The 27,546-nt window shown below is 42.2% G+C and overlaps 1 protein-coding gene across 1 annotated transcript in view; it reads right to left on the minus strand.

Moving 5' to 3' along the window:
* Positions 1-489: 489 nt before the first annotated feature.
* Positions 490-27,546, minus strand: part of arhgef28a (Rho guanine nucleotide exchange factor (GEF) 28a) — a 68,379-nt gene continuing 41,322 nt past the window's right edge. The window contains 22 exon segments of the mRNA XM_034095770.2: positions 490-2,633; positions 7,810-7,938; positions 7,941-8,037; positions 8,039-8,092; positions 11,304-11,822; positions 13,387-13,434; positions 14,864-15,099; positions 15,941-16,126; positions 16,230-16,321; positions 16,581-16,759; positions 16,908-16,984; positions 18,322-18,576; positions 18,699-18,816; positions 19,256-19,381; positions 19,467-19,717; positions 20,903-21,043; positions 21,585-21,700; positions 21,795-21,909; positions 22,016-22,076; positions 22,191-22,246; positions 22,533-22,668; positions 26,789-26,912. Of these exon segments, the coding sequence (XP_033951661.1) occupies positions 2,464-2,633; positions 7,810-7,938; positions 7,941-8,037; positions 8,039-8,092; positions 11,304-11,822; positions 13,387-13,434; positions 14,864-15,099; positions 15,941-16,126; positions 16,230-16,321; positions 16,581-16,759; positions 16,908-16,984; positions 18,322-18,576; positions 18,699-18,816; positions 19,256-19,381; positions 19,467-19,717; positions 20,903-21,043; positions 21,585-21,700; positions 21,795-21,909; positions 22,016-22,076; positions 22,191-22,246; positions 22,533-22,668; positions 26,789-26,912 (3,286 nt within the window). The 3' untranslated portion in view covers positions 490-2,463.

Here is a 27,546-nt window from a genome sequence, read left to right on the forward strand (position 1 = left end):
TCTAAAACGGGAAGGCACCAGAGGTAAGCATGTGACATACTTTACTGCTGTCAGGGAAAGCCAGAAAGCTCCAATTAGGTTAGCTCAGTTTTTATCTGTAGCCTTTTCTTGAGACAGGTTGTGATTAGTTGGGATGTTTATACCCATAAAAGTTTAATGTATTCTGAAATGTATGTAAAAATAGTCATGTATTAATAAAACATACATTTGGTGACAAAAATATTGCCTTCATTAATTCGATACGGATGTGTTTTTGGTGATTGCAATCTCGAGGTGCAGTCTGAAAGAAAATCATTAACATCCGTGCACCTGCTCGACCAACTGTCACTGCATTCAGAACAGAGCCATACAACTGAAGGGATATTTGTACCATAGACACAGGCGTACAATTGGTGTTTGTGCTTAAGCAACGTTTTTGTATTCTATAATATTGTACTGTCATCTTCACTGAGCCCCATTTAACAGCCGAAAGAAAAACAAAGCACTGAGTCAGTCAATAAAAGTTATTTTTATCAATGCGGACATGTCTTAGTCCACAAAAAAAGAGACGTCTTCACACAGATACACTTTTATGTACAACACAACCCTTCACAAAGCACTGTTAAACTCTTTTGTACTGGAATGAATAAATAAAAGCACAGGCATATAAGGTACTACAATTACAACAACATACTGCCACTGCATTACAACCCATTGACAACAGGAATTACATGTATCTTTTAGTGTCTGTAAGAAGAAGAAGAAGCACTTTATTAATCCCTTACAGTGTCTTTGAAGGGACATCTAAAGCATTGGCACAGGGACCTCTTTACACACAGCAATGCCCATGAGAGATTATATTTAATATACAACATGAATATTCAAATGTGATAGCTTATAGCATTAGCATGACAACATCAATACGGCAATTTACTGTTCTGGGAACTTACCAATATAATTTCAGGACAATATATTCAACCCTTTACAGCTTGTATAAAGTTAAAATATATTTTGTATATAAAGTAATGACAGAAACAATCGACATAGGGGTCTAAAGCCATCCGAGCAGCTCTATTCACCTCATTCACACCAACGGTGTTTCAGGGCCGGTTCGGAGCTGGAGCTTGAAAAGCACCGGGTTTTCCTGTTCACACCGCAGCGGAGCAGCCTCTTAGCTCCGGAATCCGGTTCGTTTCAAGCACCGAAAGATTGTCCGGCTGGAGCAAAAGCACTGCATACGTCACGCTTACGCCGAGGCGGTTGTTGTTCAACTCCTGAACAACAACAAGAAGCTGGCGTTTTATCCAGTTTGTACACAACGATGGAAAAACTTAACAAGCAGCAGTGGTCCACTGAAGAGACCAGCTACCTGCTGGGAATCTGGTCTTCCGAAGAGGTGCAGAGGAAGCTGGAGCACAATCGCGCGGTGTGGCTTTACGAAGCAGGCACGCAAACGGTTACGTCATGGCGCAAACGATGACGCAATGACGCAGCACAAGTCGGATTTGGGCGGTGTGAAAAGAGCCGGCGCTAAACCGAAGAACCGGTTCTGAACCTGAAAAGCTCTAGCACGGAGCTTGAACCGGAGTTGCGTTGGTGTGAATGAGGCTGTACTGAGGCACAGTGGTGCTTTGAGCTAAATGCTAATAAACATGAATGAGAGAAATACAAATGGAGCGACCGTTTAACATGTTTTCTTTCTTTCAATCTTCTGCACCACATTTCTTTCCCCAAGGACAAGTGTGCTTAAAAATGCTTTCTCAGACTTTTGCGGATGAATGTCTACGTTGTGATAAACCGACTTATTAGCAGAGCTGCAACATCTCTCTTACAGCCTCATCTTCGCTTATTTCTGCTTCAGATAAAAATAAATAAATATTGGGGTTTGAAAAAACGTGGGACTGACGCTGTTGCACCTCATCTTTCAATCCTAATGTCGGCTTGTGCATACACAGAAGCCGTCTGATAGATGAGGGAAGTTACTCGATGGTAAGACAATCACACTAGAGAGGACCGCCTGATGCTTCGCTTGTGATGGGTATACGCATTTTCTCTTCTTCTGTGGTAAACATAATAAATATAGTGCTAAGGGACCTGAGAAAGAAAGGGAAATACGTAGGTATGGAAGTAGCAGAGAGGGGAAGTAGTGAGGCTGCAGGGACCCAGTCAACAAAGACCACACACATATACACACACACAGACAATGACATTGAACACCCAGTAGTGCCTCGAGCTAAGGTGCATGAAGCATGTGAGATTGAGTATGGAACACCCGTGTTTCCTCGCTCTGTGTTCCGGGACACTTTACACTTACAAAAGACCACAAAACATCTTTAAAATATAAAAGAAAACGTGACAAAAGACTGTTTCTCAGTGAAATGCTCACGGAAGCTACCCCGATTCCAATCCTGTTGCTTCATAAATGTCTTTATATTTTTTCCAAGTGCTGTGTTGGCTGTTTGAGAGTCTGAAATGTTTCACCGTTCAGAGGTACACAATGGTTTCCTCACAGCCCTCCTCACCACCGCTGTCAGTCTCTAAGGAAACCAGAGCACGGAGGTCCAGCTGAGGGTCAGCGGGATGCGAGAGCAGAGGATACGGGTCAGCCCCATTGGCTGTTGACGGCCATGTGTCCCCGATGTAGCTGTGAGGATCTGAGAGAGAGAAATACAAATATTAAAACATGTTCTACATTTGAAGCTTCTAATGGGAATTTTGAATTATTTTTAAATAAATGTCATCATGCTTTACAATGCCATAACCACAACAAAAGTTATGTAATTGAACAAAATCCTCGATTTGCATAAAGTGATTTATTGGATTAAAATACATTTTAAGTCATTATTTGCCTCCCTTTGTGTGCGGCTGGCAAGAGGGAAAACCGTTTTAGACTGCAGTGGAAATGTTGTTTTTGAAAGGCTAAATAATGGCAACAAAAGTGGATTCAAGCTAAAATATTTAGTGAGAGAAAACATGTGGTGAATTTCAACTATTGGACTTTACAAACTCTCTGGAGTTATTTGAAATGTTTTGATCACACAAGACTGAAAAAGTCCCTACACAGCCATCACCACCGGAATCTATTTCTATAAAGTGTAGAATACTAATATTAGTGTAGTAAAAAGAAAAAAGAGGTGCAGCATTTAAATGTTCATTTAGAAGTCACACGTTATGCATGAAGCTTTCAACTATTCTGTCCAGCCCTGTCGTACTGTGTGTAGAATAAAAGCAGCTACTACATTGACCTGATCAATCATTCACTAACCAGTGATTCATAATCACCAGGATTAATTGGTTAATGGTTCAGTCTAATTGTTGCGCCCACTCTTCTAATCACTACCTGCATATAGATCAACCCCCCCCCCCCGTTCAGCAGCGGAGCATGAGAGTGAGAGTGAGAACAGAAAGAGGTTTTTAACTATCCATCATTCCCCCTTCTACTTAGAGGTGTCCCTTTTATCATTATTGTTGTCAGCATCATCCATCGCCATGTTACGATTTTCATGACTAACGCCTTCTCACATTGACTGTAAACCAGAGAGATGAGGAAAAAGGAATTAACGAATATTTTACAATTGTAATACTGTGAACCATGCACATTCCTCTCTATATTTATATACTTATTTTTTGTATTGTGCTTAGTTTTTATATTTAAATGTATTGTAAATAAATAATCTTTTTTTTTTTTTTTAATAGTTTGTAAGATAGATTTCTATTGATCCCTGAGGACATTCAGGTGTTTAAGAAACAATTTTAAATATGTATTTGATAAATATGTTTTTTAAAGAAAGCTTCAGTTGTGTTCCCCTCAAGGATCAATAACATTACGATTGAATTAAAGGCGATCTGAAAGATACATTGTTTTCATGGGTGGCCTCTAGTTGAGAAAGTGTGTGCTTACATGTGGTGCGTGGTGGGTGCTGTCTAGCATTAGGGCAGGTGTGCTGTCATGGTAACAGATGGCGTTGCCTCATTGTGTCCCTGAAGGAAAGTGCCTTTGTTTGATTAATTATATAAGAGTCTGTTAGAGTGGATCCGTTAGCCACTATAGGCCAGGCCTCTGATAGATGAGACATCAAGCGTGCATGCAAGATGATAAAAACACTCACTTCTGTCTTCATCTATAATGTACGATTTTAACGTTATTAATATGTTGGAACACAGGCAGCTTAATGCATGCTATTAAAAGAAAGCACCACAAAAAAAATCCATTTGTACGGGCTGCAGAACATTTGGAGAAATGAATATCAGTCTTGTATGGTTACCCTAACAGAAACCAGATGGCCGGGTCATTAGAACGACCTGGAACATTGTGGATTCCCTTGCCAACGTCATTAGATGCTTTGTAAGATGCTACAGGAAAACCTGGTCTGCAACGCTTCCGCTCTGAATGTGAGTTAAAGCTTTCTGGACAAGGCAACACAACACATCTGGAAAGGGAAAGGAATACAAAGGATTTTTGCAGTTGCGGTTGTTTTGACATCTTATGAGAATATGTATTGTTCTCCTTCAGTGCAAACGACCAGTAGCCTCTGCAACAAACAACCTGTTGTGACAACAACACAACTTTAGGTTTAGGAAAAGCATAGGTACAAATAAGTATATTTGTTTCATATTTAAAAAGTTTAAGACACCCTATATGCTTCTGGGTTTCCCTTGTCTGTAGTTATAGGTTTCAGTTGCATGTAAATGGTTTGCTAAGGCTAACATCCCTGTGTTCCCTCCAGAGGGAGTTTCTCTCCCACACCCCCCCCCCCCTGCCCAAAAGGATCTAACTCTCTGTATGTCAGTGTCAGTATTGAGAAAGAATAATCAGTGGCATTTCACCATTACTGCGTAACCAATGCTTTGTTAGAAAGTCACATTCCAGTGTGTGTGTCACGCAGCACACTATCTGTGTGACTGGTCTGCATACTGTGAAGAGCACCAGGCTCTCTCTTTTCTCCCTCAGCCAACTCATAGTGCTCTCACCCCTCTGCACGAAGAGGTGAGCAACAGAAGGCAGACACGACTCATCAGATGAAACGTCATCTCACAGGAAATTCCATCCAACTGGTTCTCCGAGATTACATCGTGCAGGAACAAATTATGGAGTGTGCGTGTGTGTGTGTGTGTGTGTGTGTGTGTGTGTGTGTGTGTGTGTGTGGTGTGTGGTGTGGGTGTGTGTGCGCGTGAGAAGACATGTTCACATGCTCAGGTGAGAAGTGAGATCGTGTTTAGATCAACGTGAGAGGCGGCACAATGGAGGATTTGCAATTTGAAAGAGATTCCTCTTCTTTTTCACACGAGACAAGAGATACCCGGTTCCTCTGCACAGCAGGCACCAGTGATCCGGTACGAAGAGGACTACACATCTGAGTCATTGCGCATAACATACTCAATGGAGGCACAAAGGAGACATACATCTAACAGGGATTTATGGGAAGAAGGCAATAATTATCCCATTGCATTTATAACATAATCGCAATTACATGAGATGACTGCCATCATGTTTGCTAAATCCTTGGGTTCCAAATCCAATAAAAAGGGAATTTAAAGTTCAAACTGTGGCAACAAATAGAAAGTATCTATCGACTGGGTAACAAGTGCACACGGTTTCAAATATTGGGAGAAAGAGAGTGTGGGTCCAGCTCTCGCTGCCGTGGGACAGGTTCTTCTGAACAGGCCATATGTCACCGTGACAACACGAGGTGCTGAGAGCAGATCTCTCCTTCCACAGCAGAGTCCCCTGTGGGCTCAGCACCGCGTAAGACAGCTCAGAGGCTCGTTATGCAAGTGTTCAAATGTTTCAGATGGAAACATGGTGTTATGTACGAGGAGCGTAGTGATTTAGTAAAAAGCTTAGTGTGCAGTGTGAGTGTAGCTAGGGTGTGGGAAAGAATGGGAGAGAAAGAGTGACGGCGATAATGCTAAGAGAAAAAGCAGTTACGTGTGAATAGAAGTGAGTATCAGTTGGAGGCAAAACAAAGTGTGTATCCCTGATCCATTTTTGAGTTCTTGAAAATAAAAATCACGCAACCTCCTACCAGTGCATAAGGTCGGTTATTAGAAATAAGACACGCATTTCGGAAACATGTAAAGATGAATGGATACTCTTTTGGGCAGCGAACGCATCATCTGATGTGCAGCAGTTGAAGTGTCCTACACAGATTGAGGTCTAGTTGCCAAGTCAACCACAAAAGCACTGTGTGGCACACAATAAACAAAGCAAAGAGGCTTTTCAATTGTTAACCACAACTATTTGTGTGACAATCAAGTGTCAACTCAATATTTCACACACACACACACACACACACACACACACACACACACACACACACACACAAACCCCCCCCCCCCCCTCCTCACCACCTGCAGCAGCAGTGAGCCAGGCCCCCACCTGCCAGGGAGAGAAAATCAATGGTCGCTCTATCTGTGGACTGGCAGGGCAGACACCAGCATGTGAATCACAGTTCAGAGGCGATGGCGGACTGATTGGGACATCGATCGAAACACATCTTTGTAAAAGTCATGACGGCATGACTTGTCATCGCATCAGGAGGGGGGGGGGGAAATGAGAGACGTGTATTCATCTGCGTTTCACTCGCGAGGTGTCGGATACATTCTGACGTGTACGCCGTTCCTAATCCATCCGTGCGACACGCTCACTCTAATGTCCACAGGAAAGGACAGGTGACACGTGTTGCTCTTTTCTAATTGGCCGGGTCAGGGCTGAGTGCGGCTGGCGGAGCTGCTGGTTTTGTTCAGAGGCCACAGCAGGCATCTCTTCCTCATTGATCAGCTTATCAACCTGTCCTGGTTACTGAGCGCTCACACCGGCCCCAGTGGAAGCCTGAGTCACCTCGGTAACAAGCCGGGGTGGAACCAGGGCGCGTTCCCAGCCGACATCTACCCCACAATGCATTCCTCCCATGAGGACCTGCAATTAGACCTGTCACCATCATGAATTGGACACTTGATGTCACACAAATAGTTGTGGTTAACAATTGAAAAGCCTCTTTGCTTTGTTTATTGTGTGCCACACAGTGCTTTTGTGGTTGACTTGGCAACTAGACCTCAATCTGTGTAGGACACTTCAACTGCTGCACATCAGATGATGCGTTCGCTGCCAAAAGAGTATCCATTCATCTTTACATGTTTCCGAATGCGTGTCTTATTTCTAATAACCGACCTTATGCACTGGTAGGAGGTTGCGTGATTTTTATTTTATTTACACCATAGGTCTGCACCATAGGTCTGCACCATCGGTCTGCACCATCGGTCTGCACCATCGGTCTACACCATAGGTCTACACCATAGGTCTACACCATCGGTCTACACCATAGGTCTACACCATAGGTCTACACCATAGGTCTACACTTGAGCAACAATTGATTTGTCGAATGATAAGAACAGATTATCCTGATAATCGTTAAGTACTTCATCAAGAAGAAACTTTTAAATTCTCTCTAGTTACAGCAACTAACTTGAGGATTTGCTTTTTTTTACGTCGTTAGCTATTTCAGTGTTTCTCTGCCTGCGGTAGAGACCCCCATAAATGCGTCACGAGGGGTCTAAGGGGTTAACATAATGCCCGATATAAGGCGTTCTACTCTTTTGCTGTTCAGATAACACATGGACAGTTTGACCTCTTAAATGAGACAATCTGAGACATGTAGAGTCAACACATTTCACTTATAGACTTCGGACACCTGCTTAGACGAGATCGAGATCCTAGCCGTCCAACAGAGGATGTATTAGAAGCCGGAGACAACACTTTTTAAATATGGCTCCCCATGAGCCGGGTCATGGCCACTTCCTCCATGTCAGATACCAGCTGACCGTCCTCACCTCTGGCGCTGTGCTGCAGCTCCAGCCTCCCTGCAGGACTGTACAGGTACCCTGTCCCTGTCGTCCACCCCTGGGGGTCTGAGAGTGGGCTGTGGGGCGTCTTTTGCCCCACGGGGCGTCTGCTGTTGATTTTGCCAGCAGGGAGTTGAGACAGTTGTGGCGCGCTGGGGTCATCTTCTTTTGGTGGCGGCCTTTGCGGTTGTTGATGGCAGAGCTCGTGAAGGCGGCCCTCGTTCACAAACACGGAGCCGTTCCCGGCCAGGTCTCTGGACTGGGTCGATTCCTGGAGGAGGGGGCGAGGACATCAAGGACACAGTGAACACACATTCAGAAGGACAGCTGTTTAAGAAAGAATGATGATTGGATAGTTTCTACACCTACAAAACAATTCAACAGTTATCCTTTGAAATGCAACCGGTGCATTTTAACGAGAGGTCATGAATTCATTTTAGAATTTAAAAAAGTTAGTGGACCTTAATATAAATTTGTCAAAAAATCTTATTAAAAATAATTATAAGCGCCCCAAAATCAATTGTCCCGCTTGCCTATTGGTATCATGTATAATATTTTATATAAAAAAAAAAATGTTTCCTCCCGATTCCGATCTTTTGAAAATCACGTGATCGGCTCCGATCCCCGATCACGTGATCGGATCGGGACATCTCTAATAATAGATTGATACATAATTTTTATTTGTCCAGGTTTGGGATATTTTCTGTCTGAGATTCCACTTTCCAACCCAATAAGAGAATAACATTTCACCTAAATATTATATATAATAATAATAATAATAATAATTCCTTGCATTTATTATAGCGCTTTTCCAGTGCTCAAAGCGCTTTACAATATATAAATAATATGAAATACACAGTCTTTACTGTGAGAAGTGTTTGAGACCTCTTTACAGTGTGTTGTGTGCATTGTGTTGATTCCTGTCATTCTATTTCTGAAAAAAATACACTTTTTTAAACATTTCTTAGAAAAAAAAAAACTCTTGAGAAAGAATTCTTAAGCTCTGGAGTAATAAATGGTCACATACACTAGAAGTAGCGATAAGTGGAACACATGGAGATTAATGTGTGGTGGACCCTTTATCGCATAGGGAAAGGGTATTACTGCTGCTTCTGTCCTCTCTCATACCCCTGTCACTGTCTCATCTTCACATCAATGTGCCCTCCTTTCCTGTGCAAAGCCGAGGCAGCACGGCTAATACAGGGAGTGTGTGTGTGTGTGTGTGTGTGTGTGTGTGTGTGTGTGTGTGTGTGTGTGTGTGTGTGTGTGTGTGTGTGTGTGTGTGTGTGTGTGTGTGTGTGCGTGCGTGCGTGCGTGCGTGTGTGTGTGTGTGTGTGTCCATGCGTCATTGGATCTGTGTCTGACCCTGTGAACTGCTGCCTCTGGCTAAAACATTAGCAGGGGAACATTAGGACCTCTGCACGCCTCTTTCAGAACACGGCAGCCTCCACAGCGACTATAATAGAAGAATTGAAATTAAAAAAAGGTCCGCCCAGAGCCAGGAGAGCCTGATCCCACCCAGCCTGTGAAGAAAGCCCAGGGTGGTGTGTAAATTAATGAGGGGGAGAGGGAATATTGTAACACGAGTCGGCTCATGTGTCCGTTGGAGTGCGTCTGCTGAGCGCTCACACCTGCTGAGCGGAGCGGCACAAAGCAGCGCAGAGGTGTGTGTGCTGCATTGAGCCCAGAGGAGGTGCATTGAAAGTTAAAGGGCACGGGGAACAGTGCCCCCTTTATCCCCCCTGCTGTCCTGCTGCGGGGGGCTTTTCACCGTAGTGTTTTTCAAACAAAGCGTTAATAAATTGAAATCCTTTCCAACACGATTGATTGGATACTCGGGCTGCGTGCCTCCGGTTTTAATTATTTTGTCGGAGCTCTTATTTGCAACGGTTTACTTATCATCAATCATTAAGATGTTTACGGGTGAGTGGACCTGCAGGAGCACTAAGACAAATGATGCTGGAATTGCTCTCATTATCGCAGGTCGTACATCAAGAGGGGATTGAGCTGTGTGTGTGAGCGTGTGTAAGCGTGTGTAAGTGTGTGTAAGTGTGTGTAAGTGTGTGTAAGCGTGTGAAGCAGCGTAACTCAGGCTGAAAGCTGTCTGAGAAAAGCTTCGAGTCAATGACTTCAGAAATAGTCCATAAACTCTGCGTATCTACCGCACACTTTTTTTTTTAATTTTTTTTTTTTTTAATTTATTCTACTAAAATCATACAAAAACAAAAACGTATAATTCATACACACAAATGAACAAAATTAGTAGAAGCGGGAGGGCTGAAGCATAGCTTATGGGGAGTAGCCCTCCCGTGCATCATCATTAGCATCAATATAGTAATGGCACATATTTCGTCAAAAACGTATAGAAATTAAGGAGTACAAAAAAATAAAGAAAATTAACGAAAACTGGAAAAAAAATAAAATAAATAAAATAACAGTTAGGGCAAGAAAAAAGTAAAGCATATATAAGCAACACTGGGAATATCAAATACTTGTTAGCTGGAGTAATCTGCAAATATAATTGTTTTTACTTTAGCTTTGAATTGTTGATGACTAGTAATACTTGAAAGGTCTGGGTGAAGTCCATTCCACGTTCTAACTCCGATTATGGATAAGCTGTGTGATTTGATGGTTGTTCTACAGGGCTTGCTATACAACCAGTTAGGATGCCTGGTTGGGTATTTCCTAACTGTGGTTTGGAACTGCTTTTGAATGTTAGTAGGCATTTGGTTATGGTAAATGTTGTGCATAATCAGTACTGTTTTAAGTTTTACTATATCAACAAATTTGAATAGATTGAGTTTTTTGAATATGGGAGTTGTGTGTTCATATTTACCAACACCACAGACTATTCGTAATACTTTTTTTTGGGATGTTATTTACACTTGAGTCAGGGTCAAGAGCTTTGGACGATGGGGGCCCAAAGTGCGGCCCGTGGTCCATTTTTAATTGGCCCACAGCAAATTCTTAAAGTGCAAAGGAATAATAAAAGCCCAATAATTTATCTGCAGAACAAGCTTGAAATAAACCCTTCCTATTTCCCCTACACTTAGATCGCAGGTTCCTCAACAAACAATAAATATAAAAAAAAACAATAAAAACTAAAATAGTGCAAGCTCAGGTGCTCAGGTGAGTCTGGTGGTTTTAGTCCGGATGCTGCGGTACCGCCTGCCAGACGGCAGCAGACAGAACACTTTGTTGCTGGGGTGACGGGGGTCTTTGATAATCCTGAGGGCTTTCTTCCTGAGGGTGAGGGTCTAAGGACAGAGGGTGTTGTATCCATCTTCTTTACAAACTATAAAATGTGTGATATTGGGCTAGATAAATAAACAGATTGATTGGTTGATAAACCTGACCTCCAGTGGACGACCCTGCTTTATACAGAAGTGTTCTAACCCCTTGATCATCGCCCGATTACACACGAGAAGTGATATCAAAGTCTATAGACAGAGGAAACAGTAGTGAGTTGTGCGGCCCCTTACCTGCGTCCCATCCAGAGGGATGACCATGTGGGGGGTGCCAGTGGGCAGGCTGCTCTGCCGGCTGTGCCTCCAGGTCTGCAGCAGGGTCTGCTGGTGGTCCAGGCGCTCCCTCTCCCTCTCCACGCTCCTCTGGCCCTCCCTGAGCCGCTCCAGACTCTGCTGGTACTCCTCCAGCTGCTCGTCCAGCTCTCCCCTCTCGCGCTTCAGCCTCTCCATCTCCAGGTGGCACTGCCTCTCCCGCTCCTCCAGCCTGCTCTCCTGCTCCCCCTGCTGGCTCTCCCTGGCCTGGCACTCCCTCTCCCAGCGATCCTTCTCCTGGCGCAGCCGGTCCTGGAGCCGCCGAGCCGCCACCACTTCTTCTTTCCTCTTCTCCAGGTTCCGCTGCTTCTCCTGTTCCTGCAGGGCGTTGCCCCGGATGCTGGGGAGGTGCGTTCGCTGGGCTCGGGGGGAGGGGCGCCCCGTCTCCTGGAGGAGGAGCCTCTGGACCTCGAAGCAGCTGTCCTGGATGGTCACTGCGGCCTAGAGCACAAAGATGGGGTTCATGGGAATATAAAGGCTCAAGCACAACTGTAATTACATACATCCTGCTCACACCAGGCAGAGGTAGAAGAAGTGCTGAGATTATTAGCTCAAGTGAAAGTAGCAATGCTACATGGTAGAAGTACTCAGTTACAAATAAAGAAAAAGTACTAGCAATGAAAAAACTAAATAAAAAGTACCGAAAGTAAAATGACTCGTTATGCAAAATGGCCATTTTAAGCCCAAGATATTTTACGTTAATTGTATTAAAAAAAATCATTGGTGCATTAATGTGTTCATCACTTCAATGTGGCACTATATACAAGTGGCTTTTATTTGTATTACTTGATATACTACTGGGAAGCTCAACCCATAATAATAAATGATAACGTATTTCGATGTATATTTTTTAACAAACATGTCAAATAAAGGTAGTGGAGTAAAAAGGTATTTGCTTACAAAATGTAGTGAAGTAAAAATATAAAGTAAATAAAAAATACTCAGGTAAAGTACTTGTACCGACATTTTTTACTTAAATACAGTATATGAGTAAATGTACTTACAGTAGTTACATACAGTTAATAAGAGACGGTGATTTGAATGGGGAAAAAAAAGATGAACAACTAAAGTTCTTATGTTAAAGGTCCGATGACATGGCCATTTCTACTGATCATAATTCCATTGTAATAGATTTACAATGTTCCAAACTCACATTGGTTTCTCACAGCATCTCTGTATAGTATGTATTCACTCTCTGTTCTAAACGGCTTGTTGGAGCTCCTGCCCCCCCCCCCCGTGAGCCCACTGTGCTCTGATGAGTCCACCACGTTAAAGCGGAACATCAGTGATTATGTGTTACAATGGCGTTTGTTAGCAACCAGGAAATGACACCAGTGATGACAAACAGATGAGCATGCTGCGTGGGGTCTGGGGGCCGTGTTGTGAGGGGCGGACAGTGTGAGCTGGGTTACTGGTGTCGTTTCCTGGTTGCTGCGTGGGGTCTGCGAGACAGCGAGAAACTCAGCCTGAGCACCATGGACGCGGGAAGGGGGGGTGCTGAGGGGGCTGCAGCACCCCCATCTGCGAGGCTCCACTTGCACCCGAATATTTGAATAACTTTGAATATGATAACATCAGTGAAATCAAAAGCTCATACTCACAAAGATTGACAAGACTGTGCACACCTATCGCCCTCATGCTAATACACACATGTTCTCCTTGCACACATGTACATGTTACACTTAACAGCAGTGTGTCAGTGTGTGTGGAGAAACATGGATCCTCCCATCTCTATGAGCAGGAACATGATCAGTGGGATCTCAGTGCTGCTACCTCTGGCTTCAAACAGCCGAGCTCAGCGATGGTTCTCCGTTCACTGGAGCTGGAGTGTGCCGGCGTATTAAAGCCTTTATCTGACTGAGAGTGAGAATAACAAAGCAAGTGTGTGTTCTCAGGGAAGGAGAAGGGAGGTGGGCTTGTTTTCAGGCCTGCTGATTGGATAGTAATATGGATGAGGGCTGTGAGCGGAATACAAGGTTAACTGTATGTTAAATAAGTCACTCACCTGCAGACTGTAGAGTAACTGGGTCAGGCTCTGGACACTCAGAGCAACCTGGTCATGGAAAGAGAACATCTAAATACCACATGTATATTAACCGGCAGTGTTTTAATGCATGAGTTTTACAATCTACTCATCGACTCAGATTTTTCCACTCATGCCCATTTTAAACCTAATTCCTGCAACACGTGCGCCCCCTTGAGGCCACCTGTTGTCCCCTCACACTGTTTTGGATTAAATGAACGCTCTGCAGTCGACAATAAAATGATTCTCACTTCTCAAAGTCTTTTACCTCACAGGTCACGAAAAGCTGCAAACGGAAGCACAACTTATTCCATAGTAATTGGAATAAGTATTCATATTCATTTTAATGCCGAATGCCTGAAGGAACTAAATGGACTTCTTCCTCTATTATGAGCTTATCAATAATGTATCACATTAAGACTGAAATGCAGTTCTAATAGGCCGTACTGAATTATTAAAACAACTGTTGGCAATCTTGAGCCACACATCGGTGGAGAAATGGAAAGCGCTGAGGTTCAGATGCGGGCTATGATGACAGTGAAAAACATTACATCATATTGCTCTATTCACTAATACATCCACAACCTTTAGATCAGGGGTGTCAAACTCAAGGCCCGGGGGCCAAATCCGGCCCACGACCTAATTTTATGTGGCCCGCAAGAGCTTGCAAAGAATATAATATACCATACAATTGGTGTAATTGTTGAATATTTACTTTCAATTATTTGTCCCAGACTTCTGCTTTCAGACGTAGTTATTTAGGAAGATATTACCAGAACTGATAATAATCCAATGCAGGGCCAACAATGTAATACAATACATTATTTAATATACATTATATATTTACATATGTATATTTATATATAATTAAAATTACAACCGGCCCTTTGAGTACAAACATAATGCTGATGTGGCCCGGGATGAAATTGAGTTTGACACCGCTGCTTTAGATATTTTACAAGGAGGTCATACAACAATCACTGTACGCTACATGATGTTATACTGCTAAAGTAAAGGCCTTGCATTTAAATATAGTTCAAACTTAACATATCTATCAAGATATACTTTGAACACCAACATTAAAAGTGCTTATTATAAAGAATGTCAGTATAATACATATTGATGCTTTAATGTGATTATCACTTTCATATTGCAGCTTGTGAAGACGGAGCTGCCTGTAATTGCTGCTTGGGTTGATTCATTTATACATTACATCATAAGTTATTAGTTGTCGACTATTGGTTATATTTTATATTTATCAAAATCTTTCCAAAGTAACATGTAACTACATCTGTCGAATCAACGTATTGTAGGAAAACATTGCATTTCCCCCTCTGAAAGGTAGTGGTTAAGAAGTATAAAGAAGTACAAGATTGATTATACTTAAGTTAATAACAAGTACCTGAAGTTGTCCTTAAAGAAATGTATTTTTTTCACATTCCACCACACCAGTTCGTACCTTTAAGTCGATGTCATTGCCGTCTGGTTTTGGCAGCCCACACGGGGCCTGCAGCAGGAAGCCGCCGGTCCAGCTCCCCTCTCCGGCCCCCGGGGTCTTAGGTGAGGCCTCAGACTCTGATGGGGGCGGGGCAGGAGCTGCCGAGCTGACAGGAAACACAGAGTCTGTGTCAGAGTCCGGGCTGGGGCTGGATGGAGAGCAGGCCTTAGAGGACAGCGTGGCGTTCAGGTTCTTAGCTGGGACACACAAACAACAACAACAACTGAGTGCACTGCTCATCCATTAAATATGAGACCGGGTTCGCCTGGAAGAACTTTAAGATGTATCATGATGGCAAGAGACTGAAAAATAAATAATTGAATATTTGGAATAAAAGTTAATTTCTCTTTTGTTACAATATATCTGAGCAAAACGCAAGATACATTTAAGCCACAGGATGAAGGACTCTTTAAGCAAACCTCTAATCCACAATGATGGGTTGCAAATGGCAATTAAATAAGCATGACCTTCATTTTAAAGATAACTACCAGAAAAATGAATAGAAAATAAATCAACATTAAGTTAATTAATAAATAAATAATGAGGTCGCATTTCTTTATTTGATGGAAATATTATTGACACTTTATGCCCCACACCAATACAAATGTTTAAGCAGTACATGAACATATATTAGTTTATAACACATCATTATGTAGTTTTGAATACATATTAGTTTTATTATAAGTTCTATAGTTTTAAATGATAAGTGTCATATTATTACCGATGTGTTTTACCACGTTGTCATTGGTTATCTGTTTATAACCCAGCCTCCACTCATGGGTAAGCAAAGGAGGAGTGATAGTTGCTGATATTAAAATATTTCTTACTAATGTAGAAGACGTTATTATTTATGAAAAATACTATACATTAGTAACAACTTAAATATGTCCCTTTATCTGCCTACAAATACATAATAATGGGTTTTAAACTATTTGAAAATGTTTATAAGAGGGGTCAAAATAAGGGTATCTAATATTTCCTCACTTTTGTGTCCCGTGTTGTTACAAACCAAACAGCAGGGTACAGTACAGTTCTCACCCTCTTGCAGAGCTGCAGCCAGCAGCAGGGCGGCCTGCGGAGGCTCCTCAGAGAGGGGCTGGACGAGGAGCCGGGGGTCCAGCAGCGAGCCGCCCCCCCGCCCCCGCAGAGCGGAGAGCGCTGCGTACAGCTGCAGCTTCTCCTCCAGGCTGCCGCAGATCCGCTGGTCCTGGCTCAGCAGACTCTCTGAAACACAGGGTCAGGTGGGTCACAGAGAGGGGTCATGTGACTCGGGGCGGGGGAACTAAAGATGGAGGAAAGGGAAGACAAACTAAAGTATAAAAAATACCTTGTAACTTATGGATCTTCTGAATACGAGCCTCGGCAGCTCGCTTCTCCTCTTCCGATCCACTTGTGTATTCTTCTTCTTCCTCAGGACAGCTGAGCACAGAACAACAACATGTTTTCACAAATGCTGGAAAATGTAGCCTTCAATATTCTCCTCGTGGTATTTCAACATGTATATTTTCTATAAAAAAAATGTATTGCCGTTTTATTTCTATTTTGAGACGTTTACATTTTTGAATTGTTTATTTCTACTCTTAATTCCATTCCATTGTCTTTTATGCTTTTTATCTCAACTCATCGTCTCTCGTTCCAAGGGTTCTTTCGTACACACATGTAAAACAGTATTACGCACCTCTCCACAGCCTCCCTGATGAGCCTCATCCAGGTGTTTCTCTCCTCTTTGGACGACGTGTGGACCTCGTACATCTCCGGCCCGGCGGCTGAGGCGCTGATCAGGAACATTCCTCTCTCTTCATTCGCTACCTCTCGCACGATTAACTTCTGCAGTGCGATGACTGGAGGCTTCTGATCCTGAAGCACATGACAAATGGAGATGTACATTGTTCCAGGACGTGAATGGCCCAAGATAAAATACAACAGGTAATATGGTGTGAAATGATCACAGACACACAGCCGAGTTGTGGCTGTTTGAGATCAGACATAATTCATGTGTACATACCACGGCGGCAAATGTATACTTCTGGTCTTTTTCTTGCAAGAATATGAGTGCATCTGTGAGTAGGAGAGCCAAGACATCTGTAGAAGGGAACATGTCAGGAGCTTGATCATTTGCTTACATAATGTGAATGCATCTAAACAATGCAAACAACATATTAAAGGATAGTTTGGATGTTTTGAAGTGGGGTTGTACGAGGTACGAATCAATAATCTGTGTAATAACGGCGGTAAATGTCCGTCGGTGTAGAAGCAGACAGGAGTCTTATGATGCAGGCTGAGCAGCAAACTGCTGTGCACCGGGGCGGCATGAACACATGTGTTGGCCACCTCAAAGACAGGCTTACCAAAACAAATTAATATCAGTTTAAGTGTACTCTTTATTTAGAATATTTCACCACTTTAATTGTCAGCAGACAGCCCTTTTCAGCAGGGGACTGAAGCCGTCGTATCCGTCTATTCTCTCGCCAAAGAATACTAAACTTTTAAATGCAGTCCGCTGGCCTTGGAATGAGGATGGATAACTATCCCTTTCATAGACAGACTGTATACCTGTTACACAGCAATATAGAGCAGCAAATACATATATGTGATAAAGCATTGATTAAACTGATGTTGATTCTTATATCAATGTGTTTCCTTAGGTGGCTGAAATACTTTTGACTGCTGCCTCTTCCACTGCAGTACATCGCTTTGGTTCAGTTTGATAACGCCATTTACTATAGGTATCACACTTCAGAACCTAGATGCATAGATACACATTACCCCAAATGATTTGGCATAGCAGCATATGGGCAGTCAATCTACAATCTAGAGAATAAACATATTCGCAGTAATACATACCTATATTTAGAGGAGTATCTAAAGTTTAGATACTCCTCTAAATATAGGTATTTTCAGATTCTAAACATTTTACAATACAGAATAAAATAGAATACGCTCGAATATACCAATCTACTATTAAACAGGGTGTATTACATACATACATACTAGGGTTGCCAGAAACTGACCATGATCAAAATCGATTATTCGGCAGCCCCGGCGAATAATAATCGATTATTCGACCGACCCCTCCCCCCCATTTACAATTATTAATACTATTACTATTATTAGCATATATATATATTTTGGTTGAAACTAAGCCAGAAAAAAAAAAAAAAAAAACATAAATAAAAATAATTATATAAATAAAATCGATTTTTAAAAATAATATTCGATTATGGAGACTGTAGCGAATATTCGAATAATCGAATAATCGCTGGCATCCCTAATACATACATGCATTTGTTTTGCTTAAAACTAAAAGTCAAATATATCCTGTGAGGAAGTGTAAGTAGGCTGTACTATGTAAGGACAGTATGTGCACATTGTTCATGCATCCCAACGTTCCCTTGAATTGAACAACAGGGCAGTGTCACCTTTCAGCCGCCCGGTGGCCGTCTTCCACAGCAGCAGGCCCTGGTGTTTGAGCATCTGTCCGGGCTTCATCATGTCCTGCTTGCGGAACGTGTGTCCGTTCTTCAGTTTGGCTGCGCTGCGGTTCTCCGTGCGGTTCCACACCTCCTGCAGCTGCTGGTGCTGCTCGTACTCACTGACACTCAGGTTCACGGCTGCTATCACCTCTCGGATCTGAGCCAGGGCTCTGGAGAGGTCGGCATGCTCCTCTGTTCCCTCTGAGGGGCAGGAGGACACATACAGGATGAGCACATGTTATATTGTGTATTCAAATATTGTAAAATGGGCTGTACATTGACCATACAAAGATGCAGCCAGCAGAGGGCAGTATATAACTGACCTTGAGTGTATTGTAGGATCCTCTCCAGCAGCACCGGGTACTTTGTTATTCTTTGGGTGACAAGCAAGATGCATTCTGGGATCTCTCGCCGCCTCACCAAGGAATTATTACCTTGTTGCTTTAAAAGGAAAAATCAAGAGTTATGCAACACTTTCCTCAGCAGGGTGCTTTTGTTGCAGAATGATATATAACATAAAATCAATAAAATCGTTATAAATAAAAAAAGGATCAAAGAAAGAAGATATGGGAACTTTTGTATTTCTCTAAACATTTGTCTGTAAAACACGCAGCATAATCAACAGGGTTTAGCTTCTCACGTGACGTGCGCCTTTTCACTTTAATATTTGATTTTCAAAAAGGCTTGAATAGATTTGAAACCTATTTGACATTATTGTTTCTCTTTTAGGGCTGAGCGATGGTTGAACTGGTCTATTGTTTTGACTGTGGACTTGTTGGAGTCCTCAGGTCTAAAACACTGGACACACACATGTCTCATAATTAAGCTGAAGATACAGTCGTACAGTAAAACACAAAAAAGATCTGCGAAGGTTTCGTACCTTAACGAAGTTCTGAAATCTCTTGTTATGCTGCTGGAGCTCTTTGAAAAAGCTGACTGCCTCGTTGTGATGGCTGCAGAACTCTCCGTACACCTGCTTCATCTTCACGCTGCTCTCGTCTGAAAACTGCAGAAAGACGAACACTCAGTTATCCGCATCCTAACTCATTGCTACAGTACCTACGGTAATACACCCCAGAAGAAGAGCGGACCTGTTGGAGCAGGACGTCCCCTACTCTCTGGATGAGGTAGTTGCTGTGTCCCTGGGGTTGGGCGGAGCTCTGTCTCCGCTCCTTCATGGCAGAGAAGAAGGCGTGATGGAGGAGCAGCAGCTGATCCAGGCAGGGGAAGACCCGGTCCAGCGCCTCCGCGTCCAGCTGCACCTCCTCCCTCATGCCTCGCCGGAACACCTCGGCCATGATGTGCAGCGTCTGCAGGTGGTGCAGCTCCGTCTGCATCAGCTCTGCAGGCACACATGGAGATGTGTGTGTCACATACAGACATGGAGATGTGTGTGTCACATACAGACATGGAGATGTGTGTGTCACATACAAACATGGAGATGTGTGTGTCACATACAGACATGGAGATGTGTGTGTCACATACAGACATGGAGATGTGTGTGTCACATACAGACATGGAGATGTGTGTGTCACATACAGACATGGAGATGTGTGTGTCACATACAGACATGGAGATGTGTGTGTCACATACAGACATGGAGATGTGTGTGTCACATACAGACATGGAGATGTGTGTGTCACATACAGACATGGAGATGTGTGTGTCACATACACACATGGAGATGTGTGTGTCACATACACACATGGAGATGTGTGTGTCACATACAAACATGCAATATGTCCCTTACGGAATCTTAAATCCGTCACTAAATCATATCAACCAATTATCAGCGCTGCTAATTAAGTATATTTGGTCAAATGTTGAGGTCCTTGTGTATGTTTATTTTCTGCCACTTATCTTTTCTTTCTCTTTTCTACTACTTATTTTTGGCAAATATTGTACTTTTTACATCACTAAATGTGTTTAACACTTGAAGTTATCTTTTACAGACGTAACACGATGTGATGTGAATGCCATTCATGTATTCAGCAGCACACAGTGTCTAAAACGTGCCCCCATTGACATATTACATCAATACAAAAACTATTATATATGAAAGCACTTTTATGTTTGATACTTTAAGTACATTTTGCTGATAATACTTTTGTCCTGAAGTTTAGGTATCTGTTTAAACTCAGGATGTGGTGTTATTACTTTTACTTAAGGCAAGGCAAGTTTATTTATAGAGCACTTTTCAACGCAAGGCAATTCAAAATGCTTTACACAAACAAACAAAAAATGAAAGACATTAAGCATTAAAAAAGAAAAGCTAATCAAATAAACATTAAGGAAAAATACATGGATAAAAGTTACAGTGCAGTCTAAGATATGAATAGTTCAATTAAAAGCAGCGACAAAAAGAAAAGTCTTCAGCCTGGATTTAAAGTAGTCAGAGTTGCAGCGGACCTGCAGGTTTAACTTAAGTAAAGAAGCTACTTTTTTCAATCTGTGCCAATCTGTGTGTGTTTACAGCCATCTGGAATGTGGCATTCTGACACATCCCAGAGGTTTTCCTTCTGCTCACCAAAGATGACGTCCTGCCTCTTCACGGCTCGTTTCTCCTGCTTCTTGCAGAACTTGTGCTCCACAGTAAGACTCCACGACTCCGCCTCGTAATCCACAGCGTCAGCCGAGATGTCGTCATGGATACACGCATCCACGCAGTCTAGGGAGAAAAAGACATACCAAATCAGTTTTTCTTATCAAAACTGCAAGGTATTACATTTCTATAATCCCAACATTAACTTCCATCTTAATGTACTTCTTTAGCCCAGGGGCTAATTATATGTGTTAACAAATCCTTTCTTCATTATTAACAAATAAAATATTCATATAGTTGTATCGTGATTTAAGGTAATCATAAAGGCATTCCTCCCTCCACAAACAGAACAACTCAATTAAAGTACATTTATTTTACATACAATAATTTACATATTTATGTTGTTTTTAAGTGCTGGTTGAATAATCAGACAACAGGTTTTTATCCACCTTTTTAATAATGAAAAATTGACTTCCTGTTTTTATTTGTTGATCAGGAAACACACAACTGTAATAACATCTGTGTAAAACATGTATGCAGCCAATCGGTTTTCCAAATATTTCCAATGGGAAACACGACAACATGTTTGTGCATGAGGACATGCATTCCATGTGAAACAATGTCCTTTATAGGAAACTGAAAACAATGAGCCTCATTCATCACATACCTTCTCCAAAGGACGAGTCAGTGGAGGTGGACGACACTGGAGTCTGCAGCAGCTCCTCTGATTGGCTGTTCGCCTTCCAGCCGTCACACTCTGTCTCTGAACCCTCACTGAGCCGACTGAGGAAAACACGGACAACTAATATCACCCTCAAATTGTCACCAATAGCTCCACATTAATGATGTAATGTATAACGTCTGAGAGCTTAATGACCTGTCACTGTTGGTGAAAGACCCAGCGAGGAGGCATGACTCTGCAGTTTCCTTCATGACAGGTAGAGAGGAAGAGACGGGGACACACAGAGGAGGACTGTCTCTCACTGTGAAATCTGTGGACAAAAGAAAAGATATAACAATACTCCTCCCCAGAATGAAATGATACAAACAGGAAATGTCACAAACAACACCCTCGTGACCCTCGTGTTGTAAACTCACTCTGTGGGAGGGATGCCGTCTTGTTCTTCGCCGTGGTAACAGCATACTTATCCTGAAGTTTCTAAGTAATACAAATGAGAGAGGCCGGTAACAGAGTATAAACAATTGACACAAGGACAGTAGATAAAGCAGTTCAAACCACTTTCTAACAAATACATTTCGACACAATATTCACCTTTAAACACGGGGGGACAGAATCCTTACAGCCCTTATGGACGATAGCAGTGCAACCTGGGAAAGAAACACAAACATTTGAGATAATGTATGTGGTTTTTAGGGCTGTGTTTCTTAGTCAAATAAGATTTAGAAAAATAATCAATAGTGGATTTCATTGAGAGTCTGTGAAACTAATTTCTCCATAATAAATCATGCAAAACTTCCCCAGAGATATGCTCATAATTAAACTGGAAATAAGTCCCTCGGCATGAAAACAGCTTAAAGAATGACTAATCCACAGATATCTTAATCAAATCAAACCAAAACAACCAATCCATGGAGGGTTTTCACTTGTACTCACTGGAGCAATGCAGCAGGTCCTTTCCAGAAGCTGGTTTGTCACACACCACGCACATGTTGGGGCCCAAACAGGAGCCTGTGTTGAACCGATGTCCATTTGGCTGCCGGTCCTTGGCCTCCCTGTCCTTCCCCTTCCCCTTTGAAAACCATGCCGGAGACATGAGTAAACAAAGAGGCCAGACAGACAGAGAAACGGTGACAGCTCTGAGCCTTAACTCATATTTCTCTAAACCAGGGAGAGTTTGTATTTGCAGAGTAAACTCTTCCACATGTAGGTAGATACATGAGCCGGGACGCAATCCCCGCCTTTTGCCAAAGTATAAGAAAGTCCACCGACAAGGAAATGGAGTGTAGCATAAACAACAGATGCAGCTCGGGGGGGGGGGGCTTCCGGTCTCTGTGCTGACTCAACAACAGGGGATTAATCATTGAAAGGAAGGAGGCCGGACACCATGTTTGGTCTGTCGCTGTGACCTTGAGTTATTCCCAGAAAACATTTCCTGGTTGTGTCTCCCAGTGTCCCATATGTCAAACCTGTGTCCAGACCTGGACTACTAGCCTTCACAACTGTTTTATAATGGTCATTATCTATAAATCATCCATACCTTTATTAAATAAATAAATATACATATATATATATATATATATTGTAATATATACAAACACAATTGCTGCAGAGGAGCACAAACATCAATAAAAGCAAAACACATTTTATTTTGAGGCTAATAAACAAAGCTGAGTCTAATATAGCATGTACAGCTGGCGTGTATGTTCTGGAAGAGGACGTGTTGTTATGTTATTCCTGATACTCTAAAGCAGTGGTTCTCAAACTTTTTTCAATAATGTACCCTTTGAAAAGAAAAGTCAGCCAAGTCCCCCCTGATCAGAGCAAACACAATGCGTTAAGGAAACATGCTTCTAGAGAGGTACAGTGCAGCGCTGCACCATCAGAGTCTGATTTATTAAAACAACAACAGTAACTGAGAAACACTTAAATGCTACATTTCAAATGTTTACAATCCATCACTACATTTATGGCAAACCAATTTTAACATCATGCGATAACACTGAGACGACATTAGTTGCATTGAACTGATCTTTTTAATAAGTTGTACTCAATGTAGTGAAACACGGGCTCGAGCTTCACTTTGTCATTCTGACAGGGAGGCACACTGCAGCTATTACACTTCGCCTTTTAAAATATGTGTAACTCTGTTCATATAAAACCCACACTGCTCAAACTTTGTTACTTTTCCTAAAATTGGTATATCTATTTATTTATTTGTTTTGGGGCGTGGGGAACGAAGAGAACAACATATATGAGCATTTTAGGAGCATGGGATTTTGACCCCTCATATAAACATATGCATAATGCTGCGCTACACTTTGCCAAGCAACGCTTATTGTTTAGGTCCTTTGACACGCAGGCAGTCATATCATTAACTAGAACTAGCTAGATGAGATCTGATAGATTTAGACATAAACGCGAGTGAAGTCTAACCGGACGCGAGAGAGGGATCAGATCAGCTGCTGCTGACGGAGAACACGCAGCTCTGCATGATCACAGCTCCTCCGCTGTGCCGGACCGTTGAGTGGAGCAACATTAAATACACTAAGAGTTAGACCTAACACACTTAGCTAGTTTATCTACTCTGGAACTAGCTAAACTAGTTATAAATATATGTATTCTTTACTGTCGGGTCACTCATTACAGGTTCAGCGAGCTGCACGAGACTGACGGGCTGTCAGTCGATCGATCTGTGTGCTGATGTGGAAACCGCATGGTCTTATTTTTATCTTGGTTTTATGGAGATCATTGATAGACATGCACCCTGCTGAGCTGTCTAGTCTCCTTCATGAGAGAAACAAGGCCTGGGCAAAGGCTAGGCAATCAGGCTCAGAGATAGAATGGCTGCATTTTAGGCAGCTAAGGAATAGCTTCACTTCAAATGTAAAAAGTGCAAAGTCGAAGTACTATTTGTCAGTTACCACAGAAAACCTAAATAATCCTAGGAAATGTTGGAAAGCAATAAAAATCGATATCAACCGGTGAGATCCGTAATGAGCTACCTCCGTGCCTTACCACAGCATCTGGCTCTATATCGGACAGGGCCACTATGCTAAACTGCTTTAATGAGCATTTTGTGTCCTGCGGTTCTCTATTTGATTCTGTCACTAACTCTGCTTCTGTAAACACCACAGTCTGTGACTCTGAACAACGTGGTCTGGAAAACCCTTTCAGTTTTACCCCTTTTACTGTTGATGTTGTTCATGAAGCCTCATCTAAGCTAGATCCTAGGAAACCGGCCGGCCCGGACAACTTAGAACCTTTCTTTTTAAAGATAGCTGCAGACTTTATTGCTCCACCTCTTACTTCTCTTTTTAACCTCTCCCTCAGCACAAATACAATTCCACAAGTATGGAAGTCAGCGTATGTCCTGCCTTTACTGAAAGGAGGGGAGGCAACTATTTTAAATAACTATAGGCCAATCTCTAAGTTGTCAGTTCTGGCTAAGGTTCTTGAACGCCTAGTGAGTGAGCAGGTAAAGGAGTTTTTATGTACAAATGACATCCTGTCTAAACATCAGTCAGGATTCAGAAAGAAACACAGCACCATCACTGCCACGATGAAAGTGGTGAATGACATTACTAGTATTTTAGATAATAAGCAGAGTTGTGCAGCTCTGTTTATTGACCTTTCCAAAGCGTTTGATACCGTCGATCATCGCATTTTAAAGCAGAGGCTACTCAGTATTGGCATATCCAGCCTTGCAGTGGGTGGTTTGTGAACTACCTCTCTGAAAGGTCCCAATGTGTTCATTTTGATGGACTGTCTTCTGAGTGGTTAAACATTTCTAATGGTGTACCACAAGGTTCTGTTTTAGGACCACTTTTATTCTCCATATATATTAACAGTGTAGGTGATAATGTGGATGAAGCTACTTTACATTTTTATGCGGATGATACTGTGATGTGTTGTGCAGGTCCCATCATTAAAGAGGCTGTTGTTAAATTACAGGCTGTTTTTAACACTATTCAGACTCAGCTCTCTGAACTAAAGCTTCTTTTAAATGTGGATCAAACCAAGGTAATGCTCTTTTCAAAAGCTAAAAAGACACCAGAGCCTGTTTTAGATATTGTAACTACGCAAGGAACAAAACTTGAAGTTGTTGCCTGTTACAAATACCTTGGTATCTGGCTTGATAATTGTCTCTCTTTTAAACTTCATGTCAATAACCTGCTAAAAAAACTGAGGGTTAGGCTAGGGTTCTTTTTCAGAAACAAGTCCTGTTTCTCGCTTGAGGCCAGGAAAAGGCTCTGTGACCTTTGACCTGTGCTGGACTATGGTGATTTGATATATATGAATGCACCTGCCCATTGCCTGGAAAAGTTAGATGCTGCGTATCACAGTGCTCTGAGATTTGTTACTAACTGTAAAGCACTGACTCATCACTGTACCCTGTATGCCAAGGCAGGTCTGCCTCCACTAACTGTACGGAGGCTCAGTCACTGGTACATGTTCATTTATAAAGCCATGTTGGGTAAACTACCTTTTTATATCTGCTCTCTGATCTCTGGACGAATTGAAAGTACGTATTGCCTGAGATCGCATGCTGTGGTTTTATTAAATGTGCCAAGTGCTAGGACTGTCTTAGGGAAGAAAGCTTTTAGTTGTGCAGCTCCACTAACATGGAACAGTCTGCAAACCTGTTTAAAACTGAGCACTTTGGTTCCCCTGCATCACTTTGAAACTCGGCTGGGTGACATGCTGTGTGATACTCATGGTACCTGTCACTGTAAATAGAGTTTTGTAAACTGTACCCTGTACATTATGTATGTTGTATGTCATCCTTATTGTTGTTCTGTTGTTGTTATGTTACATGTGTAACTAATGTCCCTGCAGGTCACCCTTGAAAAGAGATCTTTTGATCTCAAGGGGCTTCACCTGGTTAAATAAAGGCTACAAACAAACAAACAGGAGAGGGAGAGGAAAAGAGAGCACCCCGTTTATTTTTCCCAATTTATTATCCAGAATTACTGTACACTTTTGAATAAAGTAGTTAATCTACTATTAGTAGTTTGTTTAAATGCATTACTTGTGTTTTTTCTTTCTCATTAACATAACATAAATCTCACGTACCCCCTGCAGTACTCCAACGTACCCATAGGGGTCCGCATACCCCCATTTGAGAACAACTGCTCTAATGGAATCTTTGACAGGTGTAACATCAGAGGCGTGGACTGTTTGGGTTTTACCTTTGTCTTGTTGCGTGTGCTAGACATCCGGCTCTTGAGGAAACTGAAGGTGCGAATGACTTTGTACTTCTCTGACTCCACCTTGGTTGGGATGTTGTACTTATCCAACTCCTCCTCTTCAATTCTGAAGAAAAAATGAAATAATGTGAGTGCAATTTGTTATCTATCACAAGGGTATATAAGCAGCAACAGTATAAACATCTTGGTTGTTTTGCAGACATGAGGTAAGTGATAAAGTCACAGCATCCTGTTTTCTTCCTGCTGAGTCTACAGGACGACAAAGGCACGTTTGGTTAATGCAGGCGCAGGCACAGTGAGAAAAGTGTATGTATTCTTATATGCTTCGAGCACAAAAGCATATAGCAGGTTAGTTCATACTGAAACCTCCTGCCATGAAATGATAAACAGGTCATCCAGGGTGTGCTTTCTGTTATAATCAATGTTTGATAAAGCAATATTTTAGTCAGTAAAAAGTATTCATTCTCTGCGACTCTGTGCTGTGAAAGAGGAAATCGTTAGGCGCTGGATACATGCAAAACCATAACAGAGACTTTGGTGCATATTGTTAAAAGACAATAACAACCACACTTTTGTTGTGCTGTTAGAAGAGAAGAAAGGGGATTAAACAAGGAGAGGAAATGAAACAGGGAGAGGAAGAAGAGAAGAGAAGAATATGAAAGAAGGAGGGAGGGGAGATGAAACAGGGAGAGGAGAGGAAGTAGAGAAGAGGAAACAAGAGTATGAAAGAAGGAGGGAGG

Source organism: Pseudochaenichthys georgianus, chromosome 12, assembly GCF_902827115.2.
Source record: "Pseudochaenichthys georgianus chromosome 12, fPseGeo1.2, whole genome shotgun sequence".
NCBI lineage: Eukaryota > Metazoa > Chordata > Actinopteri > Perciformes > Channichthyidae > Pseudochaenichthys > Pseudochaenichthys georgianus.